Raw genomic sequence first — 22,537 nt, 5'->3', positions numbered from 1 at the left:
TAGGGAGGGGGCCAGGAAAAAAAAAAAAAAAAAGATAGCCAGCGACAAAGGGCCCGTGGACAGAATCGAATAGCTGGCCGACACTTACTTCTTCAGCCTCGCACCAGGAAGGAGATGCCAGAGGGAGAGAGCCAGGAAGCGCAGAGAGAGACACACACACACAGTAAAGAAAGGGAAAACACCAGGACAACTCGGTCTCAAAACACTTTTTATTGTTTATCATACAAAAACTTAATAACAGGTTGCCGTAGCGGCGCGGAATCTCACCACCATGAAAAGCACGAGTGGAATCAGACTAGAAGGAGGGAAGGGGGGGTGGGGGGCAGCCCGAGGGTTAAGAATGAATAAAACAGGCTCACGTTCACGAATCAATTCAGCGTTTGATCCACCTTCTCCTGGGAGCGGGCAAGGCGTATAGAACCTCAAGAGTGGATCGAGGAAGGGGAGGTTCAAAGCAGTAGAGAGAGAGAGAGAGAGAGAGAGAGAGTGAGTGCGTGCGCGAGTGCAAGCAACACCAGCCAAACAGGCACCCAATGGTATCTGGTTACCAAATACGGGGCAATTGAGCAAGGTTTTTTTTTTTTTTTTTTTTTGAAGGGGGGGGGGGGTGGCGGGGAAAGTTGGGCAGCAGTAGAGAAATACAGGAGGTTTAAAAATGTCACATGGGACAGGGACCCCCTCCCCACAAGCCTGCAGCGCAGCAGCCGGGTGAAGCCGTGTGGCCGGCTGGCCGTTCCTTCCTTCGTTGCCGTCAGTTCACAGTCGCGTAAAAGCTCACAGCAGCTGAGAGGGCAACAGATTGACGATTTCAGCAGCGAGAAAGAGAGCGAGTGAGCGAGATAAAAATCTCTCGGTGCAAACCGTGGAAAAACCGGACAAAAAGCAGAGCGGATAACTTATCATTTTAAGATCAATAAAAATACACGGGGGGGAGGGGAGGAAAGGAGGGAGGAGGGCAGCTGCAGCCGGAAGGTTTACAGGAAGGCGTCGCACCACTCCCTCAGGCAGGTGTGGCAGTCACTGCACTGCCTGGAGTTGGCCTGGCATGTATCCTTCAGCCACTCTTTGAAGAGGTCCTCGTGCTTTCGCAACACCAGGAACTGTCCCAGCACCACGTACGCCTGGAGAGACAGATTATAGGCTTTATAAAATGGGGGTGGCATCGAACATAGAACCAAATACAAAAACCATTACAGTTAATGCAATACCTTTAAAGGACTCGTTTAATTGTGATTCTTGTACCACTTAGAATTGTAAAATGGCCTCCTCCTGTGCTGTAACCATTCAGCCTGTGCCAGCTCTCTGCAAGAGCAGTTCAGCTAGTCCCACGCATAGAAACATAGAAGATAGGAGCAGGAGTCGGCCATTCGGCCCCTCGAGCCTGCTCCGCCATTTAATGAGATCCTGGCTGATCATCCAAATTCAGTACCCTGTCCCTGCCTTCTCCCCATATCCCTTGAGCCTTAAGAAATATATCCAACTCTTTCTTGAATATATTTAATGAATTGACCTCCACTGCCTTCTGTGGTAGAGAATTCCACAGGTTCACCATTCTCTGGGTGAAGAAATTCCTCCTCATCTCTGTCCTAAATGGCTTACCCCTTATCCTTAGACTGTGACCCCTGGTTCTGGACTCCCCGACCATCAGGAACATCCTTCCTGCATCTAGTCTGTCTAGTCCTGTTAGAATTTTATAAGTTTCAATGAGATCCCCTCTCATTCTTCTAAACTCTAGAGAATATAAGCCCAATTGACCCAATCTCTCTTCATACGTCATTCCTGCCATCCCAGTTATCAGTCTGGTGAATCTTCGCTGTACTCTCTCCATGGCAAGAACATCCTTCCTCAGATAAGGCGACCAAAACTGCACACAATACTCAAGGTGTGGTCTCACCAATGCCCTGTACAACTGCAGCAAGACATCCTTGCTCCTGTACTCAAATCCTCTCATTATGAAGGCCAACACACCATTTGCCTTCTTAACCACCTGCTGTACCTGCATGCTTACCTTCAGCAACTGGTGCACAAGGACACCCAGGTCCCGTTGCACTTCCCCTTTTCCCAATCTATTGCCGTTCAGATAATAATCTGTCTTTCTGCTTTTGCCACCAAAGTGGATAACCTCGCATTTATCCACATTATACTGCATCTGCCATGCATCTTCCCAATCACCCAACCTGTCCAAATTGTACTGGAGTTTCTCTGCATCCTCTTCACAGCCCAGCTTTGTGCCGTCTGCAAACTTGGAGATATTACATCTAGTTCATTTATATATAGTGAATAGCTGGGGTCCTAGCACCGATCCCTGCGGTACCCCACTAGTCACTGCCTGCCACTCGGAGAAAGAGCCGTTTATTCCAATTCTTTGCTTCCTGTATGCCGACCCGTTCTCTATCCAAGACAGTACCTTGCCCCCAATCCCATGTGTCTTAACTTTACACACTAATCTCTTATGCGGGACCTTATCGAAAGCCTTCTGAAAGTCCAAATACACCACATCCACTGGTTCTCCCTTATCTATTCTACCAGTTACATCCTCAAAAAATTCCAGTAGATTAGTCAAGCACGATTTACCTTTTGTAAATCCATGTTGACTTTGTCCGATCCTGTCACTGTTTTCCAAGTGCTCTGCTATTACATCTTTTATAATGGACTCTAGCCTTTTCCCCCCACTACCGATGTCAGGCTTACCGGTCTATAATTCCCTGTTTTCTCTCTACCACCTTTTTTAAATAGTGGGGTTACATTAGCTATCCTCCAATCCATGGGAACTGTTCAAGTTTATAGAATTTTGGAAGATGACCAGCAATGCATCTACTATTTCTAGGGCCACTTCCTTAAGTACCCTAGGATGTAGATTATCAGGCCCTGGGGATTTATCGGCCTTCAATCCCGTCAATTTCCCTAACACCATTTCCCTACAAATACCAATTTCATTCAATTCCTCCCTTTCATCAGACCCCATGTTCCCCGACATCTCTGGGAGATTATTTGTGTCCTCCTTTGTGAAGACAGAACCAAAGTATGTATTTAATTGGTCTTCCATTTCTTTGTTCCTCATTATAAATTCCCCTGATTCTGACGGCAAGGGACCTACGCTTGACTTCACCAATCTTTTTCTCTTCACATATCTATAGAAACTTTTACAATCAGTTCTTAATGTTCCCTGCAAGCTTACTCTCAATCTATTTTCCCCCTCTTAATTAATCCCTTTGTCCTCCTTTGCTGAATCCTAAACTGCTCCCAATCCTGAGGTTTGCTGCTTTTTCTGGCCAATTTATATGTCCTCTCCTTGGATCTTATGCCATCCCTAATTTCCCTTGTTAGCCACGGTTGAGTCACCTTTTTTTGTTTTATTATTTTTATGCAAACAGGGATGAACAAATTCTGTAGTTCATCCATGCGATCTATAAATGTTTGCCATTGCCTATCCACCGTCAACCCTGAGTAACGTTCCCCAATCCATCCTAGCCAACTCGCGCCTCATACCATCGTAGTTTCCTTTATTTAAATTCAGGACCCTAGTCTCTGAGTCAACTACTTCACTCTCCATTTTAATGAAGAATGCTATCATATTATGATCGCTCCTCCCCAAGGGGCCTCACAACAAGATTGCTAATTAATCCTCTCTCATTACATAATACCCAGTTTAAGATGGCTTGATCTCTAGTTGGTTCCTCGACACATTGGTCCAGGAAACCATCCCGTATACACTCCCCTGCCCTTTCCCCGTAGCCCTGCAATTTTTTCCTTCAGGTACTTATCCAATTCCCTTTTGAAAGCCATGATCGAGTCTGCCTCCACTACCCTTTCAGGCAGTGCATTCCAGATCCTAATCACTCGCTGCGTTAAAAAAGTTTTTCCTCATGTCACCTTTGCCAATCATCTTAAATCTGTGTCCTCTGGTTCTCAACCCCGCCGCCAATGGGAACAGTTTCTCTCTGTCGAGACCCCCCCCCCCCTTCGTGATTTTGAAACCATGACTTGGTTCTGAAATTTAACCAGCCCTACCTATATTCTGCAACAAAAGCAAAATAACGCAAAACTTCACTGCATTAATTGTGCTCCCCAGAGTGGTGAGAATGTGGAACTCGCTCCCACAGGGAGGGGTTGAGGTGAATAGCACAGATGGATTTAAGGGGAAGCTGGATAAACACATGAGGGAGAAAGGAATAGAAGGATATGCTGATAGGGTGAGAAGAGGAGGGGTGGGGGGAGGCTCGTGTGGAGCAGAAACACCGGCACGGAGCAGGTGGGCCGAATGGCCTGTTTCTGTGCAGCAGGCTCGATGTAATTCTATATAAGTCACTGGTTAGACACCAGCTGGAGTATCATGTCCTGTTCTGGGCACCACACTTTAGGAAGGAGGTGGAGAGGAGAGGAGGTTCACCAGGACCCGAGTTACGTAGAGAGATCGGAGAAGCAGGGATTGTTCTCCTTAGAGCAGAGAGGGTTAAGGGGAGATTTGATAGAGGCGTTCAAAATCATGAGGGGTTTTGATCGAGTAAATGAGGAGAAAGTGTTTCCAGTGGCAGGAGGGCGGGTAACCAGAGGACACAGATTGAAGATAAATCGGCAAAAGAACCAGAGGGGGAGATGAGGAGAATTCTTTTCACACAGAGAGTTGTTGTGATCTGAAAGGGCGGTGGAAGCAGATTCAATAGTAACTTACAAAAGGCAATTGGACATGTTCTTGAAGGCGACTTGCTTGCAGGGTTATAGGGGGGAAAATCTGAGGAGAGCCGAAATTTAACTGCTCTTTCTAAAGAGCAGACACAGGCACGATGGGACGAATGGCCTCCTGTGCTGTACGTCGCTATACTTGTGCTGCCCAACACCCTCAACTATACAGAGACAGGGATATAGGACGACATTCAGCCCCTCAAGCTGCAGCACTTTCTTCGAATCTACAGACCAGGAGCCACCGACACCTCAGCGAGTCAATTGTGCAAACTCAGGAGCAGGATAGGCCCAGGCACCATCCCCAGCCTGCGCCAGTCTCACCCGGTATGGTACTGAGTCACACACACACACAGAGAGCAGGAAGGGCCCAGGTGTCGCAGAAAGGGGTCACAATTGCCATTTCTGCTGCCTTAGTTTAATGAATAGTAATAAATCCATTAATAAATAATAAATCACTAATAACCAAGGGAATTCAGGATGGCAGGAATGATGTATGAGAAGAGATTGGGTCGATTAGGCTTATATCCGCTGAGTTTAGAAGAAGGAGAGGGGATCTCATTGAAACGTATAAAATTCTAACAGGACCAGACAGACTGGATGCAGGAAGGATGTTCCCGATGGTCGGGGAGTCCAGAACCAGGGGTCACAGTCGAAGGATAAGGGGTAAGCCATTTAGGACAGAGATGAGGAGGAATTTCTTCACCCAGAGAGTGGTGAACCTGTGGAATTCTCTACCACAGAAGGCAGTGGAGGCCAATTCATTAAATATATTCAAGGAGTTAGATATATTTCTTAAGGCTAAAGGGATCAAGGGATATGGGGAGAAAGCAGGGACAGGGTACTGAATTTGGATGACCAGCCATGATCTCATTGAATGGCGGAGCGGGCTCGAGGGGCCGAATGGCCGACTCCTGCTCCGATCTTCTATGTTTCTAAACTTCTTTACCCAGAGTGGTGAGAATATGGAACCACGGAGTGGTTGAGGCGAATAGTATAGATGTATACAAGGGGCAGCTAGATACACACATGAGGGAGAAAGGAATGGAAGGATTTGTTTCTTAACTTGTCCCATTACCATCTCCTTTTGCCTTGCACCATCTCTTAATCTCTCCTGCCCTCCACCCAATCACAGACCTTCCCTTTTGTTCTTTCCTCCTCTCCCCCCTTTCCCTGCCCCCACACTTGCTTAAAACCGTCTTCCATCTCCAGCTTTTACTAGTTCTGACGAAAGGTCATCGACCTGAAACGTTAACTGTTTCTCCCTCCACAGATGCTGCCTGACCTGTTGAGCACTTCCAGCATTTTCTGTTTTTAATTACAGATTTCCAGCATCCGCAGTATTTTGCTTTTGCAGAAGGATATGTTGATGGGGTGAGAGGAGGCTCATGTGGAGCATAAACACTGGCATGGACCAGATGGGCCGAATGGCCTCGCTCTATGCAGTAAATTCTATGCAATTACAAAAACGAGAGACTCGGACCCCGAGGGAGAGCTGGTGGTGCCGATCTCAGCTCAGGCCAGATATGCCCGCGCTCGGACGCCAATCACCTACCCGGTCAAACCCCTGGTCCTCCAGCCGCTTGCCCAGGGCCTCTCCAATACCCGCCAGGCACTTGACCGACTTCTCCCCCATGGGCTCCGCCACAAAATCTCGGTGCTTCTGTGATGTCGTCATCGTGTCGCTGTGTTTTCCTACTTAAAAAAAAAACCACATGCACAAAATCAGAATGATTCCAGGGTTAAATTACGACGACAGCTTTTTCCATTTATTACCCATCCCTAGTTGTACTCGAGAAGGTGGTGGTGAGCCGCCTTCTTGAGCCGCTGCAGTCCGTGTGGTGAAGGTGCTCCCACAGTGCTGTTAGGGAGGGAGTGCCAGGATTTTGACCCAGCGACGTTGAAGGAACGGCCAATATATTTCCGAGTCGGGATGGTGTGTGTGACTTGGAGGGGAACTTGGAGGTGGTGGTGTTCCCATGCGCCTGCTGCCCTTGTCCTTCTAGGTGGAAGAGGTCACAGGTTTGGGAGGTGCTGCCGAAGAAGCCTTGGCGAGTTGCTGCAGTGCATCTTGTAGATGGTCCACACTGCAGCCACGGTGCGCTGGTGGTGGAGGGAGTGAATGTTACATGGGTGATTGGATTGAGGAGTTTTCAGGATTCGATTGGATAGAGGCACTAATTCCTCAGGTGGGGGAACCTCATCTTAAAAGTTAGGCCGTTCATGAGCAAAATCAGGAGGCACTTCCTCACACAAAGGGCAGTAGAAATTCCTAGCCTTCAGGAATTTTTAAACCACATTTTTAGTGTAGGAGCACTGCAGAAGAGTTAATGACTGGGCACTGCCTGCATTTCACAGAAATCACAGAAACCCCACAATGCAGATAGAGGCCATTTCGGCCCATCGAGCCTGCACCGACACATATCCCACCCGATCCCCATAACCCCTACACCAACACATATCCCACCCTATCCCCGTAACCCCACGTATTTAATCCCCCTAACACCAAGGGTCAATTTATCATAGCCAATCAACCTAACCCACACATCTTTGGACTGTGGGAGGAAACCGGAGCACCCGGAGGAAACCCACGCAAACACGGAGAGAATGTGCAAACTCCACACAGACAGTCACCCGAGGCCGGATTCGAACCTGGGTCCATGGCGCTGTGAGGCACAGTGCTAACCACTATGCCATCGTGCTGCTGTAAGGAATAGTCTCCGGAGGAGGATCTTACAGAAATGACTTGCACCTTTCACAATCTCAGGACATCTCAAAGCTCCTTACAGCCAATTAAGTACTTTTTGAAGTGTAGTCACTGTTGTAGCTTAGTGCTTACGGTACTGGGCCAGTGATCCGCTCCACGTTCAATAAATCTGGCAATCCGTGGCCCGACTCTAGAAAATTGCCCGTGAAAGCTGCCAGATTGTCATAAGCACCCAACTAGTCCAGGAATACGCTTCAGGGAAGGGAAGCCTGCTGCCCTTACCTGGTCCGTGAACTCCAGTCACGCAGCGTGCGACTGACTCAACACCGAGGTATGGCAACCGCCCACACTGGAGAACGAATATGAATGTAAACAAAGCAATCAGGTAACCACCTGAGGGCCAAACCCTCCAATCAACCAACCCAACCCCCTCCAATCCACCCCCATACACCAACCCCCTCCAATCCATCTCCTCTGCCCCCCCACCCCACACCAACGCCCTCCAATCCACCCCCATACATCAACCCCCTCCCTCACTCACCACCCACCTCTCTCTCTTCCCCTTCCCAAACCACCCCTGTCTCTCTCTCTCTCTCCCTCCCAACCTGGGCTCAGGTTGGTGGCAAATGTGCCACCTGCCCAGGGGGAAGAAAGGAATGTTTTTTACCTGCAGTTTCCCTCCTTCTCTGTCTTACCACTGAAATATTTCACCCCCCTCCCCACGGCTATCCGACTGCAGGAGGCGGCACAGCCGGTCACGCCGCTCACTGACCGCCGCTGGGGAACTACGGACTGCCGGCAACCGGGGGCCCAGGGCGGCTGCGCAGTCCCGACAGCCGGCAACTGGGGCCCAAGGCGGCTGCGCAGTCCCGACAGGCGGCTGCGCAGTCCCGACAGCCGGGGCCCCAGGGCGGCTGCGCAGTGTGGACAGCCGGCACCAGGGTCCGTGGGCGGCGCCGCATTAAGTGGAGCGGCGGCCCCGGGAACCCCCCGCCGCCGGGCCCGGTCAGCCTGAAGCTCGGCTTCGCCCTCCTCCCCGCTCTCGCCACCAACCAGCCTCCGGGCTCCGCTCCCGGCACCACTTCATCTCCGCCTCACCTGCCGAGCCCGCCAACCAACTCGTTCTGGGGTCACGACCCCGTGCCGTCCTTTAAACCCCTCCCCCCCCGGGCTTCCGCTTCACTTTGGTTCCGGGCGGCAGATCGAAAAACAAACCAAAAACCCGTTTGGTTCGGTAAATTACCCAGGAGCTGTGGGAAGCGAGGAAAGAAAGGCGGCGTTACGGGTTCGTTACTCCCTCTCCCAGATCGCGACGGGGCACTGGCACCGATTTAATGAGCGGACAGGAAGTCGGGCGGGGGGAAGAAAGCCGGGGTCGGGCCGGAAGTCGGGCGGGGGGAAGGAAACCGGGGTCGGACCGGAAGTAGGGCGGAGGGGGAAGGAAGCCGCGGACGGACTGGGATTCCTGCTGGGCAGTCATGGCTGAGAGCTGGTGAGCTGCTCCCTGGGCCCGGAGTCTGCTGCTCAAACCCTCATCCCGGTCTTTGTCACCTCCAGACTCCGACTAGTCCAGCGCTTGCCTAGCTGGCCTCCCACCTTCCTCCCTCAGTAGCCATCCGCTCATCTTAATCTCTCGTTTTCCCCCGTGTCCTAACTCGCACCGAGTCCCTGTTTACCCATCACCTCCTGTGCTCGCTGACCTACATTGGCTCCCGGTTAAGCAACGCCTCGATTTTAAAATTCTCTCATCCTCCTTTTCAAATCCCTCCATGGCCTCCCTATCTCTCTAACCTCCTCCAGCCCCCACAACTCTCCCAAGATCGCCGCGCTCCCCTCCAGTTCTGGCCTCTCGCCCAACCCACCGAATTTCCGCCACCTTTAAAACGGGGTCAAATTGGGTAAGGTGTCAAAAGCCGCTCGTTAAAAATGCCCGCGCTTTCAGCGTTTGGATGCTCTTGCCGCTACCCTACCCCACCCCAGGAACGGGGACCTAGTACTGCCCCGTGCTTAGTTGTGCTCTTCTCCTGCTCCTCCTGCAGGTTTCATTGGACGCCGAGCTGAACGCTTCGCCCAGAGCCCAAGATGTCCCAGGCGACTAAGAGGAAACACGTGGTGAAGGAGGTGCTGGGTGATTACGCGCCGCCCTCCGAGAAGCAACAGATTGTGCGGGTAAGGAAGGATATACTTGCCTTAGCGCCGGTGCAACGAACATTCACTAGATTGATTCCTTGAGAGGGTTGCCCTATGAGGAGACATTGAGTAGACTAGCCTATACCCTCTGGAGTAAAACATCCCAAGGCGCTTCACAGGAGCGATTATCAAACAAAATTTGACACCGAGCCACATCAGGAGAGATTAGGACAGGCGACCAAAAGCTTGGTCACAGAGGTCGGTTTTAAGGAGCGTCTTAAAGGAGGAGAGAGAGGCGGAGAGGTTTAGGGAGGGAATTCCAGAGCTCGGGGCCCAGGCAGCTGAAGGCACGGCCACCAATGGTGGAGCGATTAAAATCAGGGGATGCTCGAGGCCAGAATTGGAGGAACGCAGAGATCTCGGAGGGTTGTGGGGTTGGAGGAGGTTACAGAGATAGGGAGGGTTGTGGGGTTGGAGGAGGTTACCGAGATAGGGAGGGTTGTGGGGTTGGAGGAGGTTACAGAGAGAGGGAGGGTTGTGGGGCTGGAGGAGGTTACCGAGATAGGGAGGGTTGTGGGGTTGGAGGAGGTTACAGAGATAGGGAGGGTTGTAGGGGGTTACCGAGATAGGGAGGGTTGTAGGGGCTGGAGGAGGTTACAGAGATAGGGAGGGTTGTAGGGGCTGGAGGAGGTTACAGAGATAGGGAGGGTTGTAGGGGCTGGAGGAGGTTACAGAGATAGGGAGGGTTGTAGGGGCTGGAGGAGGTTACAGAGAGAGGGAGGGTCGTAGGGGCTGGAGGAGGTTACCGAGATCTCGGAGGGTTGTGGGGCTGGAGGAGGTTACAGAGATAGGGAGGGTTGTGGGGGTTGGAGGAGGTTACAGAGATAGGGAGGGTTGTGGGGGCTGGAGGAGGTTACAGAGATAGGGAGGGGTGTGGGGTTGGAGGAGGTTACAGAGATAGGGAGGGGTGTGGGGTTGGAGGAGGTTAGAGATAGGGAGGGTTGTGGGGGCTGGAGGAGGTTACAGAGATAGGGAGGGGTGTGGGGTTGGAGGAGGTTACAGAGATAGGGAGGGTTGTGGGGTTGGAGGAGGTTAGAGATAGGGAGGGTTGTGGGGCTGGAGGAGGTTACAGAGATAGGGAGGGTTGTAGGGGCTGGAGGAGGTTACAGAGATAGTGAGGGTTGTGGGGCTGGAGGAGGTTACAGAGATAGGGAGGGGTGTGGGGTTGGAGGAGGTTAGAGATAGGGAGGGTTGTGGGGGCTGGAGGAGGTTACAGAGATAGGGAGGGGTGTGGGGTTGGAGGAGGTTACAGAGATAGGGAGGGTTGTGGGGTTGGAGGAGGTTAGAGATAGGGAGGGTTGTGGGGCTGGAGGAGGTTACAGAGATAGGGAGGGTTGTAGGGGCTGGAGGAGGTTACAGAGATAGGGAGGGTTGTAGGGGCTGGAGGATGTTAGAGATAGGGAGGGTTGTAGGGGCTGGAGGAGGTTACAGAGATAGGGAGGGTTGTAGGGGCTGGAGGAGGTTACAGAGAGAGGGAGGGTCGTAGGGGCTGGAGGAGGTTACCGAGATCTCGGAGGGTTGTGGGGCTGGAGGAGGTTACAGAGATAGGGAGGGGTGTGGGGTTGGAGGAGGTTACAGAGATAGGGAGGGTTGTGGGGGCTGGAGGAGGTTACAGAGATAGGGAGGGGTGTGGGGTTGGAGGAGGTTACAGAGATAGGGAGGGGTGTGGGGTTGGAGGAGGTTACAGAGATAGGGAGGGTTGTGGGGGCTGGAGGAGGTTACAGAGATAGGGAGGGGTGTGGGGTTGGAGGAGGTTACAGAGATAGGGAGGGTTGTGGGGTTGGAGGAGGTTACAGAGATAGGGAGGGTTGTGGGGTTGGGGGAGGTTACAGAGATAGGGAGGGTTGTGGGGTTGGAGGAGGTTACAGAGATAGTGAGGGTTGTGGGGCTGGAGGAGGTTACAGAGATAGGGAGGGTTGTGGGGTTGGAGGAGGTTACCGAGATCTCGGAGGGTTGTGGGGTTGGAGGAGGTTACAGAGATAGGGAGGGTTGTGGGGTTGGAGGAGGTTACCGAGAAGGGGGGACTTACAAGCAGACAGCCCGTTGGATGAACCTCGCACACTCTGAGCTCGATCTCGTGTCTTTAATCCAAGCTACCTCACTGCGATGCCCAATCTTTTATACTCACTCGCAAACAAACCAGGTCACCTGACAAGTGTCCCCCACTTCATGCAGGAATTCAGTGCGTCACTACAGCTGTGGCCCAGCCTCTTTCTTATCTGCTTCACAAGGGCCCTTTTTCTTGCTGCCTGCTCGAGATCAGCTCCCCCCATTCAGTGTTTCTCCATTAATCCCATAACCAGCTTAGGTTCTGTTAATCAGGTTAGTTCTTATCGTATTCAATTCATATGTTATAATCTGATCTATTCTAATCACTCTTGATTTAGTCTACTTTGTGATTAGCTGTAGACAGTCGCACCTCCTGTTTCTACCCTGTCTCAAACTTACCTCGCCATTTCTTGCTGGCTAGCTCACAGTTCTAATCTGTGCTGTGTGAGCAGCTGTTTGCTGGAAGATGTGACTGTCTGGGATATACAGACTTGGACTATCTTCACTTACCTTTAATACCATATTCTACAAATACCTCAGAAAGCTACACTGACTCTCACTGGGGTACGGGTTCCACACACACTGACTCTCACTGGGGTACGGGTTCCACAGACATTGACTCTCACTGGGGTACGTGTTCCACACACACTGACTCTCACTGGGGTACGGGTTCCACACACACTGACTCTCACTGGGGTACGGGTTCCACACACACTGACTCTCACTGGGGTACGGGTTCCACACACACTGACTCTCACTGGGGTACGGGTTCCACAGACACTGACTCTCACTGGGGTGCGGGTTCCACACACACTGACTCTCACTGGGGTACGGGTTCCACACACACTGACTCGCACTGGGGTATGGGTTCCACACACACTGACTCTCACTGGGGTACGGGTTCCACAGACACTGACTCTCACTGGGGTACGGGTTCCACAGACACTGACTCTCACTGGGGTACGGGTTCCACACACACTGACTCTCACTGGGGTACGGGTTCCACACACACTGACTCTCACTGGGGTACGGGTTCCACAGACATTGACTCTCACTGGGGTACGGGTTCCACACACACTGACTCTCACTGGGGTACGGGTTCCACACACACTGACTCTCACTGGGGTACGGGTTCCACACACACTGACTCTCACTGGGGTACGGGTTCCACACACACTGACTCTCACTGGGGTACGGGTTCCACACACACTGACTCTCACTGGGGTACGGGTTCCACAGACACTGACTCTCACTGGGGTGCGGGTTCCACAGACACTGACTCTCACTGGGGTACGGGTTCCACACACACTGACTCTCACTGGGGTATGGGTTCCACACACACTGACTCTCACTGGGTACGGGTTCCACAGACACTGACTCTCACTGGGGTACGGGTTCCACAGACACTGACTCTCACTGGGGTACGGGTTCCACACACACTGACTCTCACTGGGGTACGGGTTCCACACACACTGACTCTCACTGGGGTACGGGTTCCACAGACACTGACTCTCACTGGGGTACGGGTTCCACAGACACTGACTCTCACTGGGGTGCGGGTTCCACAGACACTGACTCTCACTGGGGTACGGGTTCCACACACACTGACTTTCACTGGGGTATGGGTTCCACACACACTGACTCTCACTGGGGTACGGGTTCCACACACACTGACTCTCACTGGGGTACGGGTTCCACAGACACTGACTCTCACTGGGGTACGGGTTCCACAGACACTGACTCTCACTGGGGTACGGGTTCCACACACACTGACTCTCACTGGGGTATGGGTTCCACACACACTGACTCTCACTGGGGTATGGGTTCCACAGACACTGACTCCACTGGGGTACGGGTTCCACAGACACTGACTCTCACTCGGGTACAGGTTCCACACACACTGACTCTCACTGGGGTACGGGTTCCACACACACTGACTCTCACTGGGGTGCGGGTTCCACAGACACTGACTCTCACTGGGGTACGGATTCCACAGACACTGACTTTCACTGGGGTACAGTTCCACAGACACTGACTCTCACTGGGGTACGGGTTTCACACACACTGACTCTCACTGGGGTACAGTTCCACAGACACTGACTCTCACTGGGGTACAGTTCCACACACACTGACTCTCACTGGGGTACGGGTTCCGCAGACACTGACTCTCACTGGGGTACGGGTTCCACAGACATTGACTCTCACTGGGGTACGGGTTCCACACACACTGACTCTCACTGGGGTACGGGTTCCACAGACACTGACTCTCACTGGGGTACGGGTTCCACACACACTGACTCTCACTGGGGTATGGGTTCCACACACACTGACTCTCACTGGGGTATGGGTTCCACAGACACTGACTCCACTGGGGTACGGGTTCCACAGACACTGACTCTCACTCGGGTACAGGTTCCACACACACTGACTCTCACTGGGGTACGGGTTCCACACACACTGACTCTCACTGGGGTGCGGGTTCCACAGACACTGACTCTCACTGGGGTACGGATTCCACAGACACTGACTTTCACTGGGGTACAGTTCCACAGACACTGACTCTCACTGGGGTACGGGTTTCACACACACTGACTCTCACTGGGGTACAGTTCCACAGACACTGACTCTCACTGGGGTACAGTTCCACACACACTGACTCTCACTGGGGTACGGATTCCACACACACTGACTCTCACTGGGGTACGGGTTCCGCAGACACTGACTCTCACTGGGGTACGGGTTCCACAGACATTGACTCTCACTGGGGTACGGGTTCCACAGACACTGACTCTCACTGGGGTACGGGTTCCACAGACACTGAATCTCACTGGGGTACGGGTTCCACAGAGACCGGGCACCTTCCTTACATAAACTTAGACAGTGCATGTCAGAAGGTGACTTGACTACAAAAGCCGTCACCGCAAAGCTCAGTTTCAAAACACAAATTGGACAGTGATCAGGAGTTGATTAATTTTTAACCTGCTCCCTAATCTTCTGTGGAAATCAGCCTAGCGTTTAGCTTCAGTACAGTTTCCCCGCTGATTCCAAGTTTGGGAGGACGGATAGTTTAATCTGGGCAGGAAAGTGATGAGAAGTCACTGTAGGCAACTCTTGCACCCCGGGTTGACACGCCCTGGCAGCGTTCCGGGGCTGGACTGCTTCTGTCCCTTGGGAGATGCTGCCAGCATTGAAGTGCTTGGAGCGGGGAACTGTTTAAAGAGTGGAGATGGAAATAACAGGGTAACTATTTTTAAACATTGTTGTAGTACTCCAGTGCTGAGGGAGCGCCGCACTGTCGGAGGGGCAGTGCTGAGGGAGCGCCGCACTGTCGGAGGGGCGGTACTGAGGGAGCGCCGCACTGTCGGAGGGGCGGTACTGAGGGAGCGCCGCACTGTCGGAGGGGCGGTACTGAGGGAGCGCCGCACTGTTGGAGGGGCAGTACTGAGGGAGCGCCGCACTGTCGGAGGGGCAGTACTGAGGGAGCGCCGCACTGTCGGAGGGGCGGTACTGAGGGAGCGCCGCACTGTCGGATGGGCGGTACTGAGGGAGCGCTGCACTGTCGGAGGGGCAGTACTGAGGGAGCGCGGTACTGAGGGAGCGCCGCACTGTCGGAGGGGCGGTACTGAGGGAGCGCCGCACTGTCGGAGGGGCAGTACTGAGGGAGCGCCGCACTGTCGGAGGGGCAGTACTGAGGGAGCGCCGCACTGTCGGAGGGGCGGTACTGAGGGAGCGCCGCACTGTCGGATGGGCGGTACTGAGGGAGCGCTGCACTGTCGGAGGGGCGGTACTGAGGGAGCGCGGTACTGAGGGAGCGCCGCACTGTCGGAGCTGCCGTCTTTCGGATGAGACGTTAAACCGAGGCCCCGTCGGCTCTCTCGGGTGTGTCGCAAAAGATCCCATGGCCACTATTTCGAAGAAGAGCAGGGGGGTTATCCGCGGTGTCCTGGGGCCAATATTTATATCTCAACCAACATCACTAAAAAAAAAACCTGATTATCGCATTGCTGTATGTGGGAGCTTGCTGTGCACAAATTGCCTGCCGTGTTTCCTGCAGTGGCGACACTTTACAGGAAAGTGCTTCATTGGCTGTGAAGCGCTTTGGGACATCCTCGCTTTTAAAATTCTCATCCTTGTTTTCAAATCCCTCCGTGGCCCTCGCCCCCCTCCCTATCTCTGTAACCTCCTCCAGCCCCACAACCCTCCGAGATCTCTGCGCTCCTCCAATTCTGGCCTCTTGAGCATCCCCGATTTCCATCGCTCCACCATTGGCGGCCGTGCCTTCAGCTACCTGGGCCCTAAGCTCTGGAATTCCCTCCCTAAACCTCTCCGCCTCTCTCCTCCTTTAAGACGCTCCTTAAAACCGACCTCTTTGACCAAGCACCTGTCCCAATATCTCCTCATGTGGCTCGGTGTCAAATTGTGTCCTGTGAAGCGCCTTGGGCCGTTTTGCCACGTTAAAGGCACTGTGTAAATGGGAGTTGCTGTTGTCGTCCTGTGGCGGTGAGACGCACTGTAGAAATTTTCGTTTGAACTCGTTCCCGCAGGTGGTCGGAACTCCAGGGAACAATCTTCACGAAGTGGAAACGTCGCAGGGGGAGCGGTTCCTCGTGAGCATGCCCACCAAATTCCGCAAGAACATCTGGATCAAGCGAGGTACGGGAGCGATTCGCGTCACATCGTGTCAGTTCCCAATTCGGGCAGCGTGCAGTTGGTAGGCGGGGTTGGGGGGGGGGGTGAGGCAACTTTAAACGGGGGGTGGGGGGGGGTTTGGGGAATAGCACGCCAGACGGACTGGGCATCATCTGGGCACCAGGGGCTGTGCTTTTGATAGCAGACTGGTTGACCTCTGGGCGAGGCGTAAAGAAAGACTTGCATTTCTCCAGCGCCTTTCACCACCGGACGTCCCAAAGCGCTTCACAGCCAATGAAGTACTTTTTGAAGTGTGGTCACTGTTGTAGGAAACGCGGCAACCAATTTGCGCACAGCAAGCTCCCACAAACAGCAATGTGATAATGACAATATAATGTTTGTGATGTTGGTTGAGGGATAAATATTGGCCCCTGGACACCGGGGAGAACTCCCGCCCCCGCTCCTCTCCGACCCGCTCCTCTTCCAATCTGTGGGATCTTTTACGTCCACCTGAGAGAGCAGACGGGGCCTCGGTTTAACGTCTCATCCTAAAGGCAGCATCTTTGACAGTGCAGGGCTCCCTCAGTACTGCCCCTCCGACAGTGCGGCGCTCCCTCAGTACTGCCCCTCCGACAGTGCGGCGCTCCCTCAGTACTGCCCCCCGACAGTGCGGCGCTCCCTCAGTACCGCCCCTCCGACAGTGCGGCGCTCGCTCAGTACCGCCCCTCCGACAGTGCGGTGCTCCCTCAGTACCGCCCCTCCGACATTGCGGCGCTCCCTCAGCACCGCCCCTCCGACAGTGCGGCGCTCCCTCAGTACTGCCCCTCCGACAGTGCGGCGCTCCCTCAGTACCGCCCCTCCGACAGTGCGGCGCTCCCTCAGTACTGCCCCTCCGACAGTGCGGCGCTCCCTCAGTACTGCCCCTCCGACAGTGCGGCGCTCCCTCAGTACTGCCCCTCCGACAGTGCGGCGCTCCCTCAGTACTGCCTCTTCGACAGTGCGGTGCTCCCTCAGTACTGCCCCTCCGACAGTGCGGCGCTCCCTCAGTACTGCCCCTCCGACAGTGCGGCGCTCCCTCAGTACTGCCCCTCTGACAGTGCGGCGCTCCCTCAGTACTGCCCCTCCGACAGTGCGGCGCTCCCTCAGTACTGCCCCTCCGACATTGCGGCGCTCCCTCAGCACCGCCCCTCCGACAGTGCGGCGCTCCCTCAGTACTGCCCCTCCGACAGTGCGGCGCTCCCTCAGTACCGCCCCTCCGACAGTGCGGCGCTCCCTCAGTACCGCCCCTCCGACAGTGCGGCGCTCCCTCAGTACTGCCCCTCCGACAGTGCGGCGCGCCCTCAGTACTGCCCCTCCGACAGTGCGGCGCTCCCTCAGTACTGCCCCTCCGACAGTGCGGCGCTCCCTCAGTACTGCCCCTCCGACAGTGCGGCGCTCCCTCAGTACTGCCCCTCCGACAGTGCGGCGCTCCCTCAGTACTGCCCCTCCGACAGTGCGGCGCTCCCTCAGTACTGCCCCTCCGACAGTGCGGCGCTCCCTCAGTACTGCCCCTCCGACAGTGCGGCGCTCCCTCAGTACTGCCCCTCCGACAGTGCGGCGCTCCCTCAGTACTGCCCCTCCGACAGTGCGGCGCTCCCTCAGTACTGCCCCTCCGACAGTGCGGCGCTCCCTCAGTACTGCCCCTCCGACAGTGCGGCGCTCCCTCAGTACTGCCCCTCCGACAGTGCGGCGCTCCCTCAGTACTGCCCCTCCGACAGTGCGGCGCTCCCTCAGTACTGCCCCTCCGACAGTGCGGCGCTCCCTCAGTACTGCCCCTCCGACAGTGCGGCGCTCCCTCAGTACTGCCCCTCCGACAGTGCGGCACTCCCTCAGTACTGCACTGGGACTGTCAGCCTGGATTTTGTGCTCAAGTCCCTGGAGTGTGACTATGAACCCACGACCTTCTGACTCGGAAGCGAGTGAGAGTGCTACCCACTGAGCCACTAGGAACTGTTGGGCTATTCCTGTAGTGGTTATACTGTGAATATCAGAACCTGGCCGGGGTGGGGGGGGAACCCTGCGATGCGTCAGCTAACACAGCATAGGCCGGGGACGGAGCCTGGGTCTTTCCTGCTCTGTGCGCGCGGGGCTCAGTCACTGATATTCAGTGTGTGTGTTGATTTTTTGTCCAGGTGACTTCCTGATCGTGGACCCGATTGAAGAAGGGGAGAAGGTGAAGGCGGAAATCACCTCCATCCTGTACAAGGAGCACATCAAACAGCTGAAGAAGGAAGGAGTGTGGTAGGATTATCGAGAGGATGGGATGGGGTGGGGTGGTGTCAGCCTTACTGCTTCCTCAGCGGCAATAATTGGCATCTCTTCTCCCAGGCTTTTAAATAGAGGATAAGTGATTAAAGGAAACGGGGTGGGCACGTGGGATAGGATAGTGCTCGTGTGGAGGATAGCCACCAGCGCGGACTGGATGGGCCGAATGGCCTGCTTCCGTGTTGTCATTTCTGTGCAGTTAAGCAGCGTATTCAACTGTTTACACCAATTGGTAGCACTCTTCCCCCTCTCGAATCAGAATGTCGTGGGTTCGAGTCCCACTCCAGAGACTTGAGGACATAACCCAGGCTGACACCTCCCAGTGCAGTTCTGAGGGAGCGCTGCACTGCCGGAGGTGCCGTCTTTCGGCTGAGACGTTAAACCGAGGCCCCGTCTGCTCTCTCGGGTGGATGTAGATCCCACGGCAAGTATCGGAAGAGCAGGGGGAGCGTTCTCCCCGGTGTCCTGGGGCCAATATTTAAACCCTCAACTGATATCACCATAAACAGATGATCTGGTCATTATCACCTTGCTGTTTGTGGGAGCTTGCTGTGCGCAAATTGGCGTTTCCTACAACAGTGACTACACTTAAAAGTACTTCATTGGCTGTAAAGCGCTTTGGGACGTCCTGAGGTGGTGAAAGGCGCTGGAGAAATGCAAGACCTCTCTTTTTGGGATGGGGAGGGATCATGCCAGAAAAGCGCTGGGGCTGGGAGCTGCTCTGCTCTCTGTCCCCTGTGAGCTGGCAAATCGAGGGCGGACGGAGAGGGAGGGGGCTGCAGCCAGCAGTGGGCAGGAGTCTTGAGTGAAGATAATTGACAATCCGTGCTTACCCTGCCTCTAATCACTGTTCCTTTTTGACCCCCCTCCCCTCCTAAAGGCCTGCCAGTTTCTCAGACCCGACTGCCGAAAGCCCCGAGAGGTGAGTGTCCCGTCTGTAACCCCTGTTACCCGACCCGTCGCACACCCGGGCCAGCTGAGGGTTTTTATTTAAAATTCTGCACAGCGAGGAGAGGCCGCTGTCATCGACAGGCCCCCTGAACCATCTCTGGGCTTTGAGAGTGCGAGGGACCCGGAGTGACTCCCCCTCCCTAACCTCCGCTCAGCCCCTTGCTCACGGGCCCAATCTCAGCCCCCCAGGGCAAGCACCACCTGGAATTTGGGAAGGATATACTGGCCTTGGAGGGAGTGTGGCGTAGGTTTACCAGAATGATACCCGGACTCCAGGGGTTAAACATCGAGGAGAGATTACACAAACTAGGGTTGTATCCCCTGGAATTTAGAAGGTTAAGGGGTGATCTGATCAAAGTTTTAGATATTAAGGGGAACAGATAGGGTAGAGAGAGAGAGAGAAACTATTTCCGCTGGTTGGGGATTCTAGGACTAGGGGGGCAGAGTCTAAAAATTATAACCAGGCCTTTCAGGAGTGAAGTTAGGAAACACTTCTACACACAAAGGGTGGTAGAAGTTTGGAACTCTCTTCCTCAAACGGCAATTGATGCTCGATCAATTGTTAATTTTAAATCTGAGATTGATCGCTTTCTGTTAACTGAAGGTATTAAGGGATACAGGGCAAGGGCAGGTGGATGGAGTTAGGTCACAGATCAGCCATGATCTCCTCGAATGGCGGAACAGGCTCGAGGGGCTGAATGGCCGCCTTCTGTTCCTATGGTATTTCCTTCTTGGGGTGCGACTCTGTCCGGGGTCCAGTTCCTTGGGGAGCTGCCACACGCTGTGAAACATCACTCCAGCAGGTACCTAGACAGTGAATAAGGACTGGGTGTGACTCTAAGACATCCCAGCCAAGCCTGCTCTCGCTTGTCCCCCCCACACACACTCCAGGATGGGTCACTGTATGAACAGGAGCAGGATCCCTGGCTGAATTTCCCCTCCAGAGTCCAGTGGCAACTGCGCCCCCCCCCCCCTGCTTCATAGAAACATAGAAGATAGGAGCAGGAGTAGGCCATTCGGCCCCTCGAGCCTGCTCCGCCATTCAATGCGATCATGGCTGATCATCCAAATTCAGTACCCTGTCCCTGCCTTCTCCCCATACCCCTTGATCCCTTTAGCCTTAAGGAATATATCCAACTCCTTCTTGAATATATTTAATGAATTGGCCTCCACTGCCTTCTGTGGTAGAGAATTCCACAGGTTCACCACTCTCTGGGTGAAGAAATTCCTCCTCATTTCAGTCCTAAATGGCTTACCCCTTATCCTTAGACTGTGACCCCTGGTTCTGGACTCCCCGACCATCGGGAACATCCTGCATCTCGTCTGTCCAGTCCTGCTGTGTGTGTGTGTGTGTGTGTGTGGTGGTGGTGGGCCTCAGTCCTAGATCGATGGCGTGTTTAGACCAAGAACACTCATTTTCCAACATTCTCTTCCTCCAGTAACCCAGAGAAAGGGGATCGGGGGTCGGAGGAGGATTCCGCAGATGACAGCGACTTGTTTGTCAACACAAACCGGAGGAATTACGAGTATTCAGAAAGCGAGGAGAGTGAGGAGGAGGATGAGGAAGAGGGGGCGAAGGAGTGAACTTAAGATGCTGGGGATCGTATTCCGGGGGAACGTGAGCAAGCGCTCATCTGACAGGCCGCTGTCCGTTGAAGAGAGTGGATGTTTATTTCTGTGTAAAGATCCAACTCGAGCCGTGGAAAGGACAACTGTCCCGTTACAGGGAAGGACACCTTCCTCTGTGTGTGTGTGTGTATATTTTAAAACCTGTTCTGGGGCAGGGAAAGGCTACTGTTTAATACGTCCCCCTTCACTTTAGGCTGAATATAGTTGGGGTGCGGGGCCTGGTGTCCGCTGGGCACTAGGACGGAGAAGGCCGTGGGTGTTTAAAGGGCCTTCGCTGCCTGGTCACTGTCTGGTGAGCCCCTGTTCTAAGAATTAATCCCCCCCCCCCCAGTGATCCTCAATGCCATTTTAGGTCAAGTCTTCTGGTCATAGTTTTTCCCCCATCTCCCCTTACCTCCCCTTCCCTTAATGTTTTTGGTGTCGAGAGGGAGGTTAAATTCGGATATTCATTCGACCATGAAAGGGGGTCCATACCCGTAGCCAAGTCCAATCCTCTTCGGCCCCCCCACAACTTCCGAGTGGAGGCCGATTTCTACTGCGTAGCTAACCAATCACAGTGGGTCTGGAGGATTGGTCCCGTTCACACACCTCCCCCTCCCTCCACCACCCCCCACAGTCGAGTTGGTTTTCAGAGCGAGCCCGGCAGTAACAGCCCAGTGGCGGGGAGACGACCATTTTACATTCCTGGGGGGATGGCGCGGAGAAAAATCTTTGTTTTGGTGTCAATAAAAGTTGGAGAGATGTAGAATGGTTCGTGCTGGTTTATTCTCAGCGGAACAGGAAGTTTTACATTGGAGAGGCGATTAAGGACCGGTCTGGTTGTGGTGAGAGGGGGAATCGAGCCCCAGTGTCCGCTGTCTATATATGGCCAGACACACGGACCGGTGACCAATGTTCCCTCTAGTTTTGTTTTGCCGGCCCCGGAGCACTGCGCTGTTTAATGGGAACGCTGCTCCTGAAGTATTTTTGAAGTGTGGTCACTGTTGTAATGTAGGCGACACGGCCGCAATTTGCGCACAGCAAGCTCCCACAAACAGCAATGTGAGAATGACCAGATCATCTGTTTTAATGATATTGGTTGAGGGATAAATATTGGCCCCAGGACACCGGGGAGAACTCCCCCTGCTCTTCTTCAAAATAGTGCCATGGGATATTTTACGTCCACCCGAGAGAGCAGACGGGGCCTCGGTTTAATGTCTCACCTGAAAGACGGCACCTCCGGCAGTTCAGCGCTCCCTCAGTTCTTCCAAAATTTTATAGACTGGAACAGTTCCCATGGATTAGAGGGTAGCTAATGTAACCCTACTATTTAAAAAAGGTGGTAGAGAGAAAACGGGGAATTATAGACTGGTAAGCCTGACATTGGTAGTGGGGAAAATGCTAGAGTCCATTATGAAA

The 22,537-nt window shown here is 53.8% G+C and overlaps 2 protein-coding genes across 12 annotated transcripts; one reads left to right on the top strand and one right to left on the bottom strand.

The window, feature by feature from the left end:
* Positions 1 to 191: 191 nt before the first annotated feature.
* On the bottom strand, positions 192 to 11,630 carry LOC147092906 (barrier-to-autointegration factor-like). Of its 8 annotated transcripts, none has more exons than XM_085976211.1 (3): positions 11,607 to 11,630; positions 6,236 to 6,375; positions 192 to 1,121 (listed from the first exon to the last, which is right to left on the bottom strand). In XM_085976211.1, the coding sequence occupies exons 2-3, from the start codon at positions 6,356 to 6,358 to the stop codon at positions 975 to 977; spliced, it is 270 nt and encodes an 89-aa protein (XP_085832337.1). In that variant the 5' UTR covers positions 6,359 to 6,375; positions 11,607 to 11,630; the 3' UTR covers positions 192 to 974. The 8 variants fall into 8 exon arrangements, with proteins under 8 accessions (XP_085832337.1, XP_085832330.1, XP_085832333.1 ...); XM_085976204.1 differs by lacking the exon at positions 11,607 to 11,630 and adding an exon at positions 8,486 to 8,579; XM_085976207.1 differs by lacking the exon at positions 11,607 to 11,630 and adding an exon at positions 8,486 to 8,568 and having other exon boundaries at positions 6,236 to 6,378.
* On the top strand, positions 8,582 to 21,887 carry eif1ad (eukaryotic translation initiation factor 1A domain containing). Of its 4 annotated transcripts, none has more exons than XM_085976201.1 (6): positions 8,582 to 8,672; positions 9,427 to 9,556; positions 16,171 to 16,279; positions 18,427 to 18,535; positions 19,440 to 19,481; positions 20,950 to 21,887. In XM_085976201.1, exons 2-6 carry the CDS (start codon positions 9,470 to 9,472, stop codon positions 21,092 to 21,094), a joined length of 492 nt encoding a protein of 163 aa, XP_085832327.1. In that variant the 5' UTR covers positions 8,582 to 8,672; positions 9,427 to 9,469; the 3' UTR covers positions 21,095 to 21,887. The 4 variants fall into 4 exon arrangements, with proteins under 4 accessions (XP_085832327.1, XP_085832326.1, XP_085832329.1 ...); XM_085976200.1 differs by lacking the exon at positions 8,582 to 8,672 and adding an exon at positions 8,774 to 8,879; XM_085976202.1 differs by lacking the exon at positions 8,582 to 8,672 and adding an exon at positions 9,263 to 9,285.
* Positions 21,888 to 22,537: the final 650 nt, after the last annotated feature.

The sequence above is a fragment of the Somniosus microcephalus genome, unplaced genomic scaffold, assembly GCF_052327205.1.
Source record: "Somniosus microcephalus isolate GS21.2 unplaced genomic scaffold, FLI_Smic_1.0 unresolved_chr2, whole genome shotgun sequence".
In the NCBI taxonomy this organism is placed as follows: domain Eukaryota; kingdom Metazoa; phylum Chordata; class Chondrichthyes; order Squaliformes; family Somniosidae; genus Somniosus; species Somniosus microcephalus.
Note: the sequence above shows the minus strand (reverse complement) of the source record. Positions and strands in the feature narration are given on the sequence as shown.

Excerpts from the sequence above, each read along its gene's own strand:
- eif1ad (XM_085976201.1), top strand. The coding sequence starts at position 9,470 with ATGTCCCAGGCGACTAAGAGGAAACACGTGGTGAAGGAGGTGCTGGGT. Across the intron at positions 16,280-18,426 it reads GAACATCTGGATCAAGCGAG|GTGACTTCCTGATCGTGGAC; the intron begins GTACGGGAGCGA and ends TTTTTTGTCCAG. Across the intron at positions 18,536-19,439 it reads CTGAAGAAGGAAGGAGTGTG|GCCTGCCAGTTTCTCAGACC; the intron begins GTAGGATTATCG and ends CCCCTCCTAAAG.
- LOC147092906 (XM_085976211.1), bottom strand. The coding sequence starts at position 6,358 with ATGACGACATCACAGAAGCACCGAGATTTTGTGGCGGAGCCCATGGGG. Across the intron at positions 1,122-6,235 it reads AGGACCAGGGGTTTGACCGG|GCGTACGTGGTGCTGGGACA; the intron begins GTAGGTGATTGG and ends CTGTCTCTCCAG.